At 44.0% G+C, this 18,493-nt stretch overlaps 3 protein-coding genes and 1 long non-coding RNA gene across 5 annotated transcripts; 1 reads left to right on the top strand and 3 right to left on the bottom strand.

Moving 5' to 3' along the window:
* Positions 1-35: 35 nt before the first annotated feature.
* On the bottom strand, positions 36-4,918 carry LOC6613765 (protein glass). The gene is made up of 5 exons (XM_002038198.2): positions 4,608-4,918; positions 3,734-3,870; positions 3,333-3,463; positions 1,381-2,873; positions 36-976 (listed from the first exon to the last, which is right to left on the bottom strand). The coding sequence occupies exons 2-5, from the start codon at positions 3,777-3,779 to the stop codon at positions 832-834; spliced, it is 1,815 nt and encodes a 604-aa protein (XP_002038234.1). The 5' UTR covers positions 3,780-3,870; positions 4,608-4,918; the 3' UTR covers positions 36-831.
* A 5,195-nt stretch (positions 4,919-10,113) lies between these two features.
* LOC6613763 (retinol dehydrogenase 14) lies at positions 10,114-12,999 on the bottom strand. 2 transcript variants are annotated; one of them, XM_032722203.1, is made up of 3 exons: positions 12,854-12,999; positions 11,124-11,262; positions 10,114-10,946 (listed from the first exon to the last, which is right to left on the bottom strand). In XM_032722203.1, exons 2-3 carry the CDS (start codon positions 11,254-11,256, stop codon positions 10,216-10,218), a joined length of 864 nt encoding a protein of 287 aa, XP_032578094.1. In that variant the 5' UTR covers positions 11,257-11,262; positions 12,854-12,999; the 3' UTR covers positions 10,114-10,215. The 2 variants fall into 2 exon arrangements, with proteins under 2 accessions (XP_032578094.1, XP_032578093.1); XM_032722202.1 differs by lacking the exon at positions 12,854-12,999 and adding an exon at positions 12,084-12,239.
* A 728-nt stretch (positions 13,000-13,727) lies between these two features.
* LOC6613761 lies at positions 13,728-16,894 on the bottom strand. Its single transcript, XM_032722509.1, has 3 exons — positions 16,537-16,894; positions 16,149-16,472; positions 13,728-16,058 (listed from the first exon to the last, which is right to left on the bottom strand). The coding sequence occupies exons 1-3, from the start codon at positions 16,839-16,841 to the stop codon at positions 13,793-13,795; spliced, it is 2,895 nt and encodes a 964-aa protein (XP_032578400.1). The 5' UTR covers positions 16,842-16,894; the 3' UTR covers positions 13,728-13,792.
* A 761-nt stretch (positions 16,895-17,655) lies between these two features.
* On the top strand, positions 17,656-18,377 carry LOC116801526. Its single transcript, XR_004362073.1, has 3 exons — positions 17,656-17,842; positions 17,903-18,110; positions 18,192-18,377. It is a non-coding gene; the product is annotated as an uncharacterized LOC116801526 (long non-coding RNA).
* Positions 18,378-18,493: the final 116 nt, after the last annotated feature.

Here is an 18,493-nt window from a genome sequence, read left to right as displayed (position 1 = left end):
AAAATTGGCTTAGATCAAAGCACCTGTCTTACATCTACGTCTAGTTTAAGCTTAGGACAACTATATTCGTGTACAGGTGTTTATGGGTTTCATGCCTTGGCAATTCCAATTTATATATTCTCGTTTTGGGTGCTGCTGTGTTGTTTGGTCTTATGATTCGTACTCATATCCGACTTACATCCTATTTCGTTGGCTAATTTGGAATAGATTTATGCGTGTTTTCAACTACCTTATTTAATGGATGAACTAACTTGGATTCAATGCATATTAGGCTAGGCGAATATAATAAATATAGTATGTATAAGTATGTACAGTGCAGCTCTTACGCCTACGTTTGTTCGATTCTCCGCGATTCCTCAGATTTGTATTGTTTGAGCATTTTTAACTGCATTTGGATGCGGATTTGGGTTATGAGTATTATTACATCGTTAGGTTCAATTAGGATTTCAATTTATCAGGAACCCAAATTATTTGTCTACAGCAAGGTTAAGTATGGCATATACATTATTGTATTTATCAGCGATAGAGTGACTATCCCCGGATAGTTCACTGAGTGCTCCTCCGTTTAGGTTCCTCATCCGGATGGGATCTCCCAGATTTCAGGCCCTAATAGAAACGTTCGAACTTGGGCGCCTTGTTGAGTGCGCAGAAATAATACCCTGAATAGTTTTGTGTGGCTCCGGGTGGAGTGTAATCGCCGATGCTGTAGTTCCCGTAGTCGTAGTTACCCATGTGGGCGTGGTGATGGTGATGGGCGTGGTGCTGGTGACGCATGTGGTGGGTGTGCGGGGGGTGGTAATGCTGGAAACCTCCTGCACTCCTTGGCTTTTGTCATGTGAGCAGGCTGTTGCCACCACCGCCTCCGCTGCCGGTGGAGGACTCTCCACCAACTCCGGTTGCCCCATTGCTGCCATTGCTGCTGTTGTTGTTGCCGTGGACGCGCATGTGCCGATTCAAGTTCCCCGACTGCGAAAATCTGTGGATGGTCCAAAAAAGCAATTAACTCGATGTATATCCTTCCAGGACTGCTCGTTGGGGGCTTAAGGCTTGTTGAGGGGTAATTTTCATCTTTTTAATACACATTTATTATTTTATCTGAGATATTTAATACCTTATTTTGAGTTCTTTAAAGTTGAAAATCTTTCGAAAACAATTCTTTTTCTATTTGTTTGATACATATTATCTTTGGTTTTCCTTTTTATAAGTTTGAAACTGACTCAGTTATGTTCAAGTAGTTAGTTTTATATTGAAACAATAGAAATTATTAAACTATCTTTAAAGCCTTAAAGGTCTTTAAGATCTTTTACGTTAAGCAAAACCATTTTCGTTCGTTTAGGAATGAGGAAGAGAGGTGTGAGCATGTCCCCATCCCGGACTCACCTGAGCAGGCAGAGCTTGCACTGGTAGGGCTTCTCGCCACTGTGGATTCGCAGGTGCTTGGTGAGGGTGCTGCTGTCGGAGAAGGACTTCTTGCAGGAGGAGCAGCGGTACGGCCGCTCGCCGGAGTGGGTGCGCATGTGCGTGGTGACGCTGGAACTCTGCGAGAATCTCCGGTCGCAGATGGGGCAGCGGAACGGCTTCTGGCCGGTGTGTGTGCGTACGTGGGCCGTCAGGTTGGCGGCCTGCGAGAAGCTCTTGTTGCAGTCGGGGCATCGATAGGGTCTTTCGCCGGAATGCGTCCGCAGATGGGTCTTGAGCGTGCTAGGTCGGGCATATGTCTTTCCGCACAGCCGGCACAGATTGGGTTTCATCTCGCCGCCACTGCTGCCCTCATCTCCGTCCAGATCCTCGTTGCTATCCTCCTCGTCCTCGAAGGCAGATAGACTCAAGCCCAGGGCGGCTGCCTGATAGCTGGTGGGACTTTTGTGGGGCGGTGTGTATCCCTGATTGCCCACCCCCGTGGGATAATAGCCAGCCAAAGAGGAGTTGGCCGGCGGCGATGCCGATTCCTTTTCGCCCACTGTCAGCGATGGCAGGGCGCCCAGACCCGTGGGAGCCGGTGCCCGGAAATCCGCCGTAAAGGAATACGTGGCCGAGGCAGGATAGTGACCGGGACTCAGCAGCGGTGGGTATAGCACATTTACCGCCGCTGCTGCTGCGGCCGCCGAAGTGGAGTTACTGGGTGGCGTCCAGTTCATCTGGGAACACTGCATCGGAACGCCGCCGGCATCTCCGGCACCGTACCCATGGTGCATGGTCATGTTCATGCTGACGTTCACGCTCATGCTGGGATACATGGCTGCCGCCGGAGGAGGAGGTGGTGCAGCCGTTCCAGCACTGGTTTCATAGTAGCAACTGGCAGCGTTAGCCGCTACACCGGCTCCACCATTACTGCCGATATTGTTGCCACCACTGCTTTGGAGGAGCGAGTTGCCTACGTGCGATGCCTGGACCTGGGATTGCTGGTGCTGGTGCTGCTGGTGCTGCGAGTGCATCTGGCCATGGTTGTGGGAGTTCGGCGAGATGAGCATCTGGTGCGGATGCACTGTGTAGGAGAGTGAGGCGGCCTGGTGCGGATTGCCGGCGGCAAAGTTGTAGGAAGCGCCGCAGGGCGAGAATGGGAACAGACTGGGCAGCGGATCGATGTCCAGCGGCGGCAGGCCGGGAAACGTGGAAGCCATCTCGTCGGTGCTCCAGTAGCCGTGATTCGCCGAGGAGCCTCCTCCGGCACCGTTATTGCTGCTCCCGTTGCCGCTGCTCGCCGGCGGTGTCGTGCTGATCTGGATGTGGCCGCCACCGATGCCCACGCCCACTCCAATCGTGGGATCGAAACAGCCGCCGCAGTCGAAGTCGCTGCTGGTGAGCGAGGAGATGGGCAGGGCGGTGCTGCCCTGGCAGGATAGGCAGCCGACGCAGGAAGCGGCGCAATCTTGCTGCACGAGCGGAAACGGAAATGGAGATTGAACCGGTTATGAAATACATTCAGTTAGTACTAATAAGTAATTTAAACAAAATAGATAGTGGAAACATTAGGTAAATTTCAACTATTTTTACATTCTAATACTGACTTCTGCGGAGAGTTTAATTTTATAACATAAGGAACGGTTTTCTAGGCTATTAAAATTCGTATAGGTTAAAAATGTAATAGATTACTTTAAAAACGAAAATGATAAACTTCGTAGTACAAAACTGTCTGATTTTTTCAGTTACCGATAGCAAATTGAAATAAGCACAATTTCGGAATTGGGTTCTATTTCCTGGACAGAAAAATGACAATAGTTTAGGTATATCACAGATTTGAGCTAAGTTCTTCCCACGAAACAAGCACAACCGAACGCTCGAAGATTTCCGGAGATATTGAGGCGAAATCAAAAAGGGATTCCAGGACTCACCTGCGGGCTGTCCAGCGCCAGGCCGAACAGGGGATTGTTGGGCACATAGCCCGTCTCTGGTTCCACAGGACCGCCGTTTGAGACATCGCACGATATGTACATAGCTCCACCCTCTTGATCTTCCAGGGAATCTGCGCAGCCAAAAAAAAACAGCATGAAAATCACTGGAAGTACGCCAGAGATGCTCGCCAGCAGTGCGTATCTCATGGATACATTTTCGCTCCCATGACAACCACTGTGCGCACTAGCTCCGCCCCTCGACACACACACACACAAATACACAAATCGAGAGACCGCCATTTGCTTTGCTCTCTCGACTCGCGACTTTCCATCCGTGTGTTCAATACAATACTATATGCTGTATCTGCATATCTGTGCAATGGTGCTTCCGATTCACTCACCCAGAATTGTGTTCAGGAGTTTGGAACCCTTATATAACAATCCCATGACATGACTCCAGTTCTGGAACGTTTGGGCTCAGCAGTCGCGCATTTGTTCCTGCTTTTCCTACGCTTCATCTTGATGCGTTAATTTCCAACTGCAAGGCGATGACGGAACATTATTGGTAAACTCTGATTGAGATTCACTTTTTATTCATCTTAGGTAATATTAAATAGGAAAATATCAATCAAATATCATTATCAAATCTAATCTTTATATATTTTCAATAAAGTGTTTAAAGATTGTTTTAAATAAAGTTCGAAAACTAATTCAAAATTAGATACACATATTTATATGCCGTTTCTTCTTCTCTAAATATAAAAGAAATATTGAATTATTGAATTGAATAGATTTCAATTCGATTGTACAAATGAATAAAAATTAATAGACGTCCAAACATTTGACAGGATGAAGATAAGGCGTTTTAATTCATGTTTCATTAATGTTAGGACTAAAATAATTATACTAAAATTACAATAACTTTTATTTCGAAACAAGCAAAAAGTTAACACTGCTATTTAATCAGTTTAAGAATGCGAATTATAGTAAATTCTTGTTTTTTAATGAGATCAAAATTCAAAAAATTTTCTTAGTGAGCTCTTAAAAATTGACGTTTTCGATCATTAAGATATTTTAATTAAATAGTAGCGGTTATCTTGTTTTATTTTAAATAAAATTAGTTGTATTCCTTTGTTTCTTTAGAGTGTGGAAAATATCCTTGTTATTTGAAAATACTTGATATTGAGCAATAGACCGTTTTAATATATATTTTTATATTGCAGATTTTAGATTTTTATTTTCTTATTCACACTTGCACTCCGTAAAAGTTTTCACCTTTTGAATACATCCACAAATGGCATGATACCAAGATCCAAGATCACAAATAGAATTTCAACGTTTTTTTCCAAAATATCTTTGCAACTTTTATTTTTTTTGAGGATTAAGTATTTAGAGTAGTAACACACGATCGTTGTTTTCCGATTAGAATTTTATACGGTTGTCGCTGTGGAGCCGTTGTGCAAGTTTTAGTTTGAGTTTTCGATTTTTCGAGTGCGGGGCAAGAAGCGACTTTTGGCGAGGAGCATAAGACGGCGACTAATTGTCAGTTGCAGTTCGGTTCGAGGCACCTCGGCCCAAAATCGACTGATATATCGGATTGGCAGAGCGGCAGCAAAGCGACAACCGACAACCGACAACTGCAGAGGAAGAAGCAGCAGGGCGCAAAAAAACATACTCACTTAATTATAAACAAGCGACAAAAGGGCGCAAAAGACAACGGCAACAACAATCTCGCTCGCACTCACACTTTGCTCGGCTATAATGACACAAGTACGCAGCACTACACACTCGAGAGACCCTTGCTCGAAGCACCCCTCCTCCAATACCAAACCCATACCACACCATATACCCACACCAAGCCATCCGGCACTATATCCCATGCCCACTCCTGAGATCCATCCATCCACCACCACAACAACGCTGCCGTCATCGTTGTTGGCCAACCAGTGCGCTCCGTCTGCCGGCTTTTGCGGCTACTACCCTCCCCTCTGCTGCTTCCACGTCCATATCCTCATCCATATCCAAAGCCACCCTCCTCCGCCGCCGATCCCGCCCAGTCCGAGTTTCAGGCCCATTCATACGTGGCCAGCTACATCGGCAGCAGTTTTCAGTAGTTTTTATTTGTCACCCAATATCTTACAGCTCGACGACACCAGATACCCACGAGGCGGGGAGAAAAAAGAGTACACTTCGAGAAATAATCACTAGCAAGCAATATATGCTCTAGAATGTTTCACTTCAAAATCTATGGCCGTCTAAATAATGTTGCTTTCATTTCACAATAAGTATCCTTATTTCACTTGTAAGGATATAAGATATAATACAAGATGTCCCTTTTCCTTAAAATCTAGAGGTGCAGAATTCACAGATTGTTGCCAAATTCTTAAGAGGACATCACATCAACTTGAAGTTAATCCTACTATATATGTAGATATTAGATACATTTTAGTTATAATACTATATGCTAACACTTCTATCAAATGAAACTACTAGAATCGCTTGAAACTATTTGATAAGAAGAGGATTAGTGGATATTTTTGAAATATAACATATTATTATATACCTATATTTCTTAAAATAAAGGTATAAAGTACTATAGGGATTATTAGTTAACAATATTATTATAGTATAGCAAGAAATATTGGAAATAAAGTATTTCACACATTAAATTGGGAATTTTCTCGCAGTGTAAAGGGTCTCTGAGTGCGGGATGCGGGAGGGGCAGTTGCTACGGACTTGCCAACCATTGATCGTCTTCGTCGGCATTCTGCTTCCTTCGCTCCATTGTTTTGTGGTTAAGTGAGGCAGTCCATCGGCCAAGTCGGCCGGCAACCCCCTGACTGCTTCTGCAGCTTGTATCTGGCCGTGTGTATCTGCTTCTGTTGCGTGTATCTTTGAATCTCTATCTCCGGCGCTGATTCTCAATTGTAGCCCGGCCAATGACGACTGCCAATCGATCGATGCTCTTGTCGCCGGCCGACGACAATCGTGAATAGTTTGAATGTTATTTGATAGTTCGATTTGTGGTCGCAGCAGAAAAAGCATGGAATAAATCGCAGGCCAGATGGAAAAGCAAAGGGAAATTATGAAATAGATGTGTTAAGCACAACTCAGCTTTATTTAGCTAAGATATATTATAGATATAATGCTATAAAGAGACCCCAATTCGGATCGATCTCCTGGTTCACACGCCCGAAATCGAATTCGCCGCCAATTGACAAAATCAGTTGAGTGCAAAGGCTTGCAATGATCGCATACGTATCGAGCTATATCCCCCATATCGCCTTACCTTATCGATGGGAATTTCAGGTCAAGCCCAGCCAGCGTCGTGTGTGTTAAAATCAGATCCACAGTCTAAGCAGATCCGAACCAGTTTTCAATTTTTATATATTTTTTTTTTTACTTCGCCTCAAGTATCAGTTTCATGTCAACAACTTGGCTAAGGACATGAGCCTGTTGTCTCTGCTGCCGATTGCCAGAACGGATTAGGATCCGCTCCTTGAGCTGCTAGCTGGTAGCCCGGCAATCCGGGGGTATCAATAACAATTAGCCGGATTTCTCTCAGGTGGTGCGTTCAGGTGTCAGCTGATCAAACTGCTTCCCTTCTCTCGATTGACCGCAATTCAAGAATTCAAGAATTTGCTACAAATTAAGCCGCAGGGTAAACATATTCGAGCACACCCTCTTCGAAGGACCTGTTATCACACCAGCCCATCAACCACCTTATCATCGCACGTGGATTTGTTTGCCAGAAGGCTCATTGCTAGCTGGTGTTTGTTTTTCGCATTTCAATTGACTAACAATGCCACAGGACATGATGCTGCCCATCCCTGCGTGCGTTTCCCATGTAGCCACCAGCAACCAGCGAGGCAAATTTCACTCATTTTCATTCTGCATTTCGGGTTCGAGCACATTTCATTTCATTTCAATTCATTTCATTTCATTTCTTTTGCCTTCGCCGCCTCTGTAGTCCGTTGTGAATTGGCGAGGCTTCTAAAATCAATGAAATACTTTTCGGGCTGCACCGATGGGGCTTCTCCTGGTTTGGGCTGCGCTTTGCTTTTATGCTGCCACTCAAGTCATTCAACATGTTAATGCCAATCGGTCATATTAGCTGCCATGCCGGCTAAAATGAGCTAACCAACTTGGGTCAACTGGAAGGGGGAGGAGCTGCCTGCTCAATCATAGACTAACAATTAGTTGTCATTAAGCGCGCCTAACTTTGATACATAAATAAACAAAAAATAACAAAATTATAAACAAGTCCTGGGGTTAGAGCCCTACTACCATAAAATAAGGTAAAACAAGGAAAACTAGGAAAATAAATAATTTAATCTTAAGTGCCGTGAATTATAGAAATGTTCCACACCTTCAACTTTTAATTCCATCGAATGCCATATCCTTGAACTTATCAGTTTGTTGTAATTGGAATGCCTGATGAAACTTATGAATAGTATTTAAACATAAGTTACCTCTAATTATAAATTTGTATTAAGAAACGATAGAAAAGTTAAGATTTAATACAAATAATTGAATTTAAGTGGCTAACTTCTGTTTTTATATTAATCAATTCAATGGGAACATAAAGTTATCATTTCCTAATTTTTTATTATTTTTTTTTTTTTTGGTAACTAGGTTTACTGAGAGGATCCTTTAACTTATGAATAACACCCCCCATTGATATAGACAACTTCCTTGGTGATGGTTTCTATATGGTTTCTATGATATGACTTAGTAGGAACTGTAGAGTTCTGGAACTGGAGTGCTTGGGACATCTGTGAGTGCAATTGGGCCGACAAGCGACGCCCCCGCTCCCGAGGAGAGTATCGATGACCGCGTGACAGGCGCAGCCGTTGCCAGTTGACATTTGCCGGACAGGATGGGGAAGGACGAACCGCTGTCCTGACAGCTGGACGACTCGGGATCGGGATCGGGACTGTCGCATAACCCACTTCTTATTAAAAACCTAAGCCAGCTTATTAAATGCGCGCGACTTATTAAAAACCCAGGGTAAGAAGTAGATACAAGTACGGTCGCAGGACTCCCCCAAGAAAAGGAGACAACTACTTGAATTACAAACTGAACTTGGCCACAACAATGTCTTTTCGTCCTTCTGGATGTGAGTACACTTGAATGAAGCGCGCCAAATTGAATTTGTAAGGCGATACTTTCTGGAAAACAAAAACAAAAGGGGGTTTCGGTACCAGAAGGGTTCGTTGCCAGTTTACTCGTATCTTATCAATAAAGTTGCTACTATGGGTGACAGATACAAGCCAATGCAGCAGTAAAAACGCACTCTTTGTTTGTTTTTTTTATTAGGGCATCACCTCCGCAAACAAATCCTGTGAGAAGTTCCGATTGATGATCTATAGGTTTCTCACAGTAGCGAATTTTAAGGGGCGTTTGGTCCTTCAATTATCTGCGGTGCCGCACGCTTCGCTATCTTTAATGCCATTTTGGTGAGCCGCAAATGATTATCCTTTGGATAAATATTAAATTTCAATTACGCCATTTAACATATTATTAGCCACCGATCGGCACTATCATCATCATTGGGCAAGTCACGTGCCGTCGAGGAGCTGATGGCAATCTACGCAAAAGCGAACAACCGCAACCCTCCGTTTCTGCTGAAACAGGCGTGGTGACAGCGCGCAAAGGATGCGACTGCAATTTTATCAGATTATGCATGTCGGCGGAGTCCCCCGGGAGTCCTCCTGCCATCCACCCCCTTGGTCCTCCTCAACAGGTGAGCGAGTCCGACATAACTTTGTGTGAGAATTTTTCGGCCTTTCCCCGATTCTGCTCCCCTCTCCATTTGTATCGGGTTACCTTGCTTCACCCGATTGGCGCTGTGATTTGTCGTTTTCGACAATTCTCATGAAACAAATTTGAAACGGAGTATCCAGGATGGATATCAGCTGAATTAAAACAATTATCCCAAATTCAGATAATTTCTAGACCATACTTAAAATTATTATTACATCAGCTTTTAACAGAACGTGCTGTTATAGCTTACAGAGGCTGTTAATTTTTAGGGTGAACCTGTTTGGCTTATCTGTAATGATTATTATGATTATTACTATGATTATAAGGAAAAAGTACTCATATTAAAAGATATTCTTAACTGTTGCTGTAGTTATATACACATACCTCATTAAAAACAGGACTAAAGAAGTTTTGATTTAACTTATATAAATAATAGCAAAATATATAAAAAGCAAGAAAGAATGCTATGGTCGAGTTCCGCGTCTATCAGACGCGAAATTTCAAAATTTTTCTGGAATATCGATAGAAAATAGGAAATAAAATGAGACAAAAATTTTAAAATTGTTCCAGAGAGTGGGCGTAACCGGTTTGGTGGCTTTAGGGCGTTAGAAAGGGCGTGGCAAATCGACAGAAATTTACAAGACAAATAAAAATGTAAAAAAAATATCGATACATTTTTCAAAAGTGAGGGTATGCCAGTTTTGTTCGGCGTGTGGGCGTTAGAGTGGGCGTGGCAACATGGGTCAAAAACTTGTCCTTAGAATCTTTAGGCTTAATCTCAACCTTCTAGCTTCCTGAGATCTCGACGTTCATACAGACATGGCAAGATCGACTCGGCTATTGATCTTGATAAGGAATATATATACTTTATGTTACATACTTTTCAACGAATCTAGTATACCCTTCTACTCACGAGTAACGGATATAACAATCAAAATCTTTGTAATATATATAGTCAGGGATTTTATCTGCTTTTTTTCTGACAGCAAAAATATCATTTTGAAAACGAGCATCGTTTAATTATACAAAATCATTTTTATTGAGAAAACTTAGGCTACAGTAAACTCTCCCCTAAAGAACAAGTAAATCAGTAAATTGTGCGTTGGCAGACACTTGTCTAGATCTTGGGATCCTGGGGCGTAAGCTTGACAATCTTCACGGACTCCTCCCAGATCTTAAGACCCTTCTCCTCGTCGAGGGCAGCAGCATTGAGGGTGGCCTCCTTGCAGTCCATGAAGTATTTTCCAGACACATTGGCCACCTCATCGGATGTGGCCAAATAGATAGTCGTCTGGGCGCCGGCCTTGGTGGTCTTGAAGAATCCCTTGGTGATGGCCATCATGGGCAAGTTGAGGGGGAAGGGTACGTTGCGCCAAATGCCCGAGTCGATCATGCCGGGATGCAGGAAATTCACTGTAACCTTGGTGCCCTCCAGGCGCTTGGCCAGCTCCCGGGCGAAGTAGATGTTCGCAAACTTGGACACGTAGTATAAGTAGGCAGCCGGGAAGGTGCCGATGGGATTGAGCTTGGCCAGGTTAACCGACGACAGGCGGTACAGCTCCGAGGCTACGATGACAATGCGAGCCGGCGCGCTCTTCTTCAGTACATCGATGAGCAGATGCGTCAGCAGGAAGGGTCCATAGTGATTGGTGGCCATGGTCAGCTCCACGCCATCCTCACTCGTCTGTCCGCGGAAGGCCAGAGCCATGCCGGCATTGTGGATCAGCACATCGATCTTGGGCTCGGACTTCACAATGTCAGCGGCGAACTCACGGACGGACTTCTGGGAGCCCAGATCCAGTTTCTTGACTAGGATCTTGTTGTTCTTCGTCTCCTTGACAATCTCATCTGTGGGAAATCAACAATTAATGACAAAATGCCGTTAGTAATAAATATAAGCGTGTCTACTGCAACGCCAACATATTTTAAGATACTTTTCTTATGATAAGTAATAACAACTTAAGTATTTAATATAAAAGATCATATGTAATATGATAATGTAATATATTGTCTTGACCCACTTACCCTTCACTGCATTGGCAGTCTCCAGGTTCCTGCAGGCCATGATGATGCGGGCTCCACGTCCTGCCAGATCCTTGGCCGTCTCCTTGCCAATTCCGCTGTTGGCGCCTGTGATAATGACTGTCTTGCCTTCCATCTTTGTCTGTAATCAATGTCGGAGGTTAATCATATAATACGGCGCTGCGATCGCAAAATTGGACGAGGGCGGTTCGGAAATATGTTTACAATAGTAATTAGTTGGCGCTTGGTGACAGTCACAGTAATCGCAGTTCGTCTGGAACGGAAGCTATCTTAGTTTTCAGACCCATTAACGGGTCGCTTAATTGCCATTCGAGTGCTGAGAGCTTTCTGTGAATCAGAGGTAAGCGATCTCGCAGATTGTAACCGAGATACCGAAGCTTAGATGTTTTGTGGGATACGAACAATGTGTTCGGTCAGGTGGTAATCGTAGCTCAGAGCTGTGACGTATCTCGCCTCTCGGAAGGTATCTAATTTAAGCTGTAATTAAGTCGACGCGTCACAACTGACCAATGTAATAACAAGATTGAAACACGTTAAGTTTTCCTAGCGGTGATTTCATATATAGTTAAAAGATTTCCATAGTCGGAATGCTTGACATGCTACAGAATCGGTTTAATTATATGGGGTTTTTCCATACCATTTTCTGTACCATTTTCAATTATGGAACGGTAATGTTTATCTGAGTAGTTCGCATTCATATGAATATACAAAATTTGTAAAAGTTCTGACCGATTAATAAGCCTAAGGTCGTATTGAATACTGTTTTTGTAAACTATTCATTTGTATGTATATGGCACCCCATCTAAAAGATCTGAAAAGAATTCGCAGCGGAAGTGGGAGCAACAGCCATATAAAGTGCGAATTATTCGAGTCGTGTCGCGATTCTGGGGCTTGGTTTTTGGATAGCATGGTTACTGGGATTGGATGAGGTGCGTTCGTTACCTCGGTGAAACATCGTCCCGCCGTGATGCGCAGATAGAACCGAATGCTCATCAGGGTGGCCACTATGGCGGCCACTGAAGTCATGAGGAAGATGTCGCGCATATAGTGCTCGGTCGACAGCCAACCGAAGATTAAACCCATCCTACAAATATGCGAGGTGTATATATCGGTGTCAACATGCAAATCAGATTATATAATAACCGAGGCTGCGAAAGCCAGACAGACGATTGTCTTAGGGCTTAACAAAACGAGTTTGTTTTTGGGTTTTGGGGATATTGGTTAGTCGGCGAAGGTTTTCACAACTCAAATCGTTTATCGATGGCTGTCAATAAATCAATTTCGAAAACTGTTGAGAAAACTTACACTTTCACTTTCAAACATGTGCGTAATTATGGCTTATTATGATGAAACGCCGAAAAAAAAGTAACACTCAACCAAGTTCATTGACAGCCCAAACGAAAGAAGGTTGAACGAAAGAAAGAAAGTCTGAAGTTTCATGTCGTTTTGAGTTTCTGGTTTTTTCTTCTCTGCTTGGATTTTTCCCCCACCGTCCACGTCACAAAGATTTCCAAGAGCTTTCCTCAAGACTCGAAGACTGGCTCTGGTTACGCTTGCATGCACCATTTAAGAACCCCCCGAACCGCGCCCTACAATGCAGTTTCGAAAAGAAACAAGATCTTTAGATGTATGAAAAAGTCTAGAAGTGACCCGTTTTCGGCTTTTGTTCCCAACTTTTGCAAGTCAGAGACGAGATTTTAGTGCAAACTCACCTGTTTTGGCTGTTGGCTGATCTATAATTTATTCCAACTTCTGCTGACCTGCACTTTGGACTATATCTGCGATGAGAAACGGAATGGGTGGATCCAAGAGTTAGTGCCACAACCTTCGCCTTGAACGACTAATCGGAGACTGAAGTCGGAATTCCGATTATAAAGCCGAGGCTGCGGAGAATGCGCGATCGTCTCCACCGGTTTGGTAATGCCGTGGTCGCGCTGATTTTGTTATTGCACTTATAGCCATGGTAACAACAGGTTAGCCAAGCGGCTTTCCGGGCTCCTCTTTGGGACCGTCTTCATGCACGGTTCACTCGCAGCGAAAGAGCGAGCAGAGAGGGAGCAAAACCACATAGTTACCAATGGTAAGAGAAAGATCTGGGGAGTGGATTCAGAGAAAGTGTGTCTAGAACGCCACCTGTCGGGGGCTTCCCAAAGTTTCTTTTCTAGTTATGCAGCTCGAATAATGAGCTTGAAATTATGTAGAAAATAATAATGGTTAGTAACTAACTTTTTTAATAACCAAGACTTTATTACTATATAAAGTACTGCAGGTAATTGTATAAACAAGTCAGATTAAAATCTATTTTATTTTCTATTTAATGTGTTTATATCATTAACTGAGATATCTCTATTCAATTCTATTCCAATAGAAAACTGCTGCAATACTTTGTATATTCCATTTTATTATAGAGATGACATTTTCACAAGTACAATTGAGAATGCTCAACAATCTAAAACAAGCTTAGTCTAAGCCCGTCTAGTTCGTTGCCTTAGTCCTGTGTATAGCTTTTATATTTGAAAAATATAATTCCCCCAGAATTATCGCTCAAATATAATTCCTTTGAATGCAATAATGCTTGAACATAAATACATATTTACATTAGGTTTTAATGGTGACAGCTTAAACAAGTTCATATGGTAAGATAAATCCTTTTACTTCTCAATGCTGTTTTGTCGGCGGGGTCGTTGGGTTTCCGCATCCGTTTGCAAGTGCTTGGTTAAGGTGTTGTACCATTCGTTCATATGGTTGGATATGATGTTGATGAAGCGAGATACCTTCGATTTCACAGTGCTCACGAGGCTTTCGGAGAGGCTAGTCAGACTACGACCAGAGGACAGCGAATTCTTGCTGCTGATCCTCATGATCTTGGATTCCTTTTCCTCCTTGGGCTGGCTGGCATCCTTCTCTGCCTCGTGGTCCGTCTTGTACTCGTAGTAGGTGTACCTTCCCAGCGGCATCATCTCATCGCGATCGGCCTTGTCTATGGCATTGGAGGGCAGTTCAGCCAGGGAATTGGTGTTAGGTACGGCACGACGCCTTCTCATAGCTGGCAAATCCCACCAGGAGGTGATACCCTCATCGGCTGGCTTCTGAGGCAGTTTAGACTGAAGAGTAGGCGTTGCCTTCTTTCCTCCGAAAAGGTCCTGTGTGAGGGACTTCCTACCGATATTTGCCGTCTCCAGCGAACTTTCACGCATGCCCTCATCTCCTAGAGAAAACTCGTGTTCATGCTCGTTGATGTGGCTGAGGAAATGCTTTCCGAGCTCTTTTTGGGCCTGCAAAAAGTCGTTGGCCACGTGACCTAGCCTGGAGTGACGCCTTCTGGCACTTGGTACCGGTTGCACATCCTCCTCGGGCTCTTCAACAGACTTGGTTTTTTGGGACAGACTAGCCTTGGCCATGGTGGCCTTGCTGGAAAAGGGTTCCGGAAATAGCAGTGAGTTCAAGGTGGCTCCCAGATTTAATCGCTTGTTCTGCTTGGGAGCCGGTAGGGCCTCAAAGAACTCCGTGGGCAGTAGACGCAACTTGGGACGCCCTTCTGTTTGCTCCGGTTCCTGCTCCTGTTCATCCTCCTTGTCCTCCCTTTGAATGATCTTAAGCTGACTCTTGGACTTGGTCCTGCGCTTTTTTGGTACCTCCCGCTCAACTTCCTCTTCGTTTTCCACCTCCCCATCCACAGTCTCGATGTGCTTCAGGTGGACATCACCCTCTGGAAGCCGTGTGTAAGTTGGTGTTTCCTCGGATTTCTCTCCAATGCGCTTGAAGAACTTCTCCTCATCGAACTCATCGAAGTCGAAAAGGGGCTTGTTCTTCTTTTCCGGCTTCCGGATCTCAGTAATCTTCTTGGTCAATGCTGTCTTCTTACCCTGGCGATTGTAGAAGAATGGCCCGGAATAGCTGGATGTGTCGCGTCTCTCCCGCTTTTTGCCCATGTCACGGGTTTGCTCGAGCACTTGATACAGCCAGGCGAGAGCTTTATGAGGTTTAATATCCTGATCTTTGGACTTGTCTGCTTCATCGACCACATCCCTCTTCAGCGGACCGTCATCCTTGAAATGGTCCAGTAGTCGATCTAGCATGGTCTGTGGCGTTTCCTCCTTATCAACGACAAATCTCCGATTGCGATTGATGGAACTCTGCACCGAGCCTCGGGCAACTGCAGTTTCCTCGATCAATCGTTGGAGTAACCGATCGGCGGAACTATAGCGGGATGATCGGCGCTTCTCCTTGGAGGACTCCCCACTCGAATCGCCTGCCTCGATCTCCGTGAACTGGCAGTGTTCCAGATTGACATCGGGCAGCACCCAGAAACTCACCGACATGCTGGGCGTGATCAGTTGCAGTGGCTTTGTTGGATCAATGGGTTTGATCAGAGGACGCAAAGTGGTGTTCAAGTGCAAGCGGACATTATTCAGCTGGACCCTTTGATCATGGCCAGTCAGCACATACTGCCAAATCTCGCTACTGCTCAAACTACTGGTACTCTTCACAGTAATCGTTGTTGGCTGTTCCTCCGTATTGACCACCATGAAAGCCAATCCTCCGGATACGGCATTTGCACAATGGGTATACAGCTTGTTGCTCGGAGCGAAGGCGTTCAGAGGTCGGGCTGGGAACACCCTTGATCCCATGACCTTCTTGAACAGAGCAGTTACATACAGACTGAAGTTTGGTCGCTCGAAGTCCACCAAGTTCATCCGCTTAAATATCACATCGAATCCACTAGCGGCTGCATCTCCCATAGTTTGGGCCCACCGCAAGGCATCCGTGGTCTCGTCGCCCACCAATCTCTGCGAGGATCGCTCCTCCGGCAAAGTCAGCCACAAGGGAACGCGCTGTTGCTGAAGGGTTCGCAGGGCAGGATCGCTGTCGTACAAGTAGCTTCCCAGACTTGATTTGGGCAGCATGTTCGCGGGTCTACAGTTGGAACAAAATAATTATTAAGAATTAACATCTTAAGCTTCTATAATGTTCGTAAATACATTCACTTCCAATCTCACTACTTACTGCGTCCATCCAAATGCCGTGTTCAGATCCTTGGACATATCTACGTATCTCTTGGTCTCATCAGCACTGCTTCCAGCAGAAATGTCCGCTCCCATTAGTTGCCAGTCGTCCACATACGGTTTGAAAGTATCCGTCATCAGTTTGAGAGTTCGAAGTTCCTGGACGTAGTCCTTGGCCCTGGAGGTGCCAAAGTCTGTGCCCAACTGCCAGATGCAGTCGGTGATGCCAACCATATAGGAAGTGTTCAGGATCTTCAGCGTATGCATGGAGTCCCACTCATCGGGCGCATAAGGCACCGGGATGATCATAGTCCAGTTTACGGCCCTTCGAAATATAAAGTCAGATAGATGATCAGAGAACGGCGGAGAAGCCATCACCCCCAACTTACCGCGACCACCGATTGAATCCCTTCCAAATGATCTTTGTGGGATTTCGCAGCCTAGTTGGCGCTTTACTGGCGAAGTAGAAATCTCCCACAAACTTTATGTGCGCATCTCCCAGCAGATTGGCCAAATTGGTCACCGCCTTGCGGTTCTTACCATCCAGGGCATCGTACAGATCCTCCGGACGAACGGCGAAGCTGACAAACTTTTCGTTTACATCGTTGTAAGGGCGATTCACATGGAGCTGAACCAGGGTATCCGCAAAGCACACTACCGCCAGTCCCAAAAGAACCAAACACAAATGCCACATGTTTTAATCCAGAATTACGAATGGAAAGACCAAGACCGGAGACCTGCCCGTTGCTCGATGGCTCCACAACTGACCGGATTTTCACAGTGACTACCTCTAATAAACTCCCCACTCGACCATTTCCATCTGCTTTCGCTGCCATCCGCAAGAATTTTCCGCTGAGCGCTGCCCTCAATATGATGACCTTCTTGCAATGAACCACCAACGTAACCCAAACCCACATACAAGTGGGCCGTGGCTTGGAATGCCGTGCTTATCAATGAACCATGAGATGACCCAATAAGGTTGGGGTAACTCTGCGGAGGCCATGTTCTTTTGCATCCCCGCTGGCGGTCACGGTTTGTTAGAAGTTAGGGAACAAAAGTGTCGTTTTCATCCAAGAGAAATCTAACCCGTCTAATTTTTTTAAATAAAGAAGGTTTCTCACACAAAGCTTAGTGTTACGAACCATTTTTTTAAACAAATCACGTCAAAGCTTTCAGTTATACTCATAGAGTAACGGGTATATTAGATTCGCTGAATGGTGTGAAACATGTAGAAGTAGATATTTATATTCATGATCAGATTCACAAGCCCAGAGTCAGAGTCGATCGCCCAAAGTTATGTTATATACATATAATATATAAATAATTTTCTGCCAATTTAAGATTTAGAAACTATTGGAGTATCGGTGTTTTTTGACTAGAAAATAATTATTTCAAACTGGTGTAAATTTAAATAGCGCGCTCATCAACAGATCTTTTACCAATAAGTGTGCAGAAAGTTAGGTAGTTGCTATCGTCATCGACCTATCTGCTGTTTTCCAGCACTAAGTTGGCTGCCATTTTGTACGTCAAAAAATAATTTTCGCCAGAACTGGAAACGAATTACAATTTCTGCTGTGAGTAAGGAAAGGAGTCGTTAAATATTGTAAATCGTAATCCAAAATGGCTCGTAAGCAAGATGAGAATCAGGAAGCTGACAAACTACCTGCTAACATTGGGAAATCTGTGGCCGAATTGGTAAGATAAAAAAGGAAACATTTTTAGTTAAAATACAATTGCATATTGATATTATTGTAGAGCCTCGCAGTTGCATTACTTAAAGCGGTTGTTGCTAAAAAGAGGAAGTTGTTGGATAAAATGAAAAGCACTTTGAACAAGATGAAAGCATTAACAAAGAAAGGCAAGAAATCCGCACCAGGACAGCCGTGAGGAATTTCTTAACACCACCCAGAAGTCTTATGGCTTATGATAACCAAGTTCTAAGTCAGATCATACACTACCTAACGTAAGTAACTAATATAAGTTACAAAAACCTTACAAGAAAATGTTTTTAATTGTTATTCATTTTATTGGTTTTTTTCCACAGTCGAAGATTTGAAATCCAACATTTCTGCAATGCAAGTCCATAAAAACAAATAACATTTGAACAATCGCCACAAGTCCATTGGAAAATAAGGTCCCAATTAATACTTCATCTTGCAAAAAGAATTTTAAAAATCCTTGATATTGCTGCGTTGTCCAAATAATTTGACAAATAAAGCGCTTAATAGTATTTGGTAATGCTTTTTTAATTAAACCTTTTTCAGGAGGGAACCACTATGGCTCTCCTAATGATTCATCTAATCATCTTCGACGACGATCAAAATATCTTTGAAGCGGAATGGATAT

Source organism: Drosophila sechellia, chromosome 3R (assembly GCF_004382195.2).
Source record: "Drosophila sechellia strain sech25 chromosome 3R, ASM438219v1, whole genome shotgun sequence".
NCBI classification, from domain to species: Eukaryota; Metazoa; Arthropoda; class Insecta; order Diptera; family Drosophilidae; genus Drosophila; species Drosophila sechellia.
Note: the sequence above shows the minus strand (reverse complement) of the source record. Positions and strands in the feature narration are given on the sequence as shown.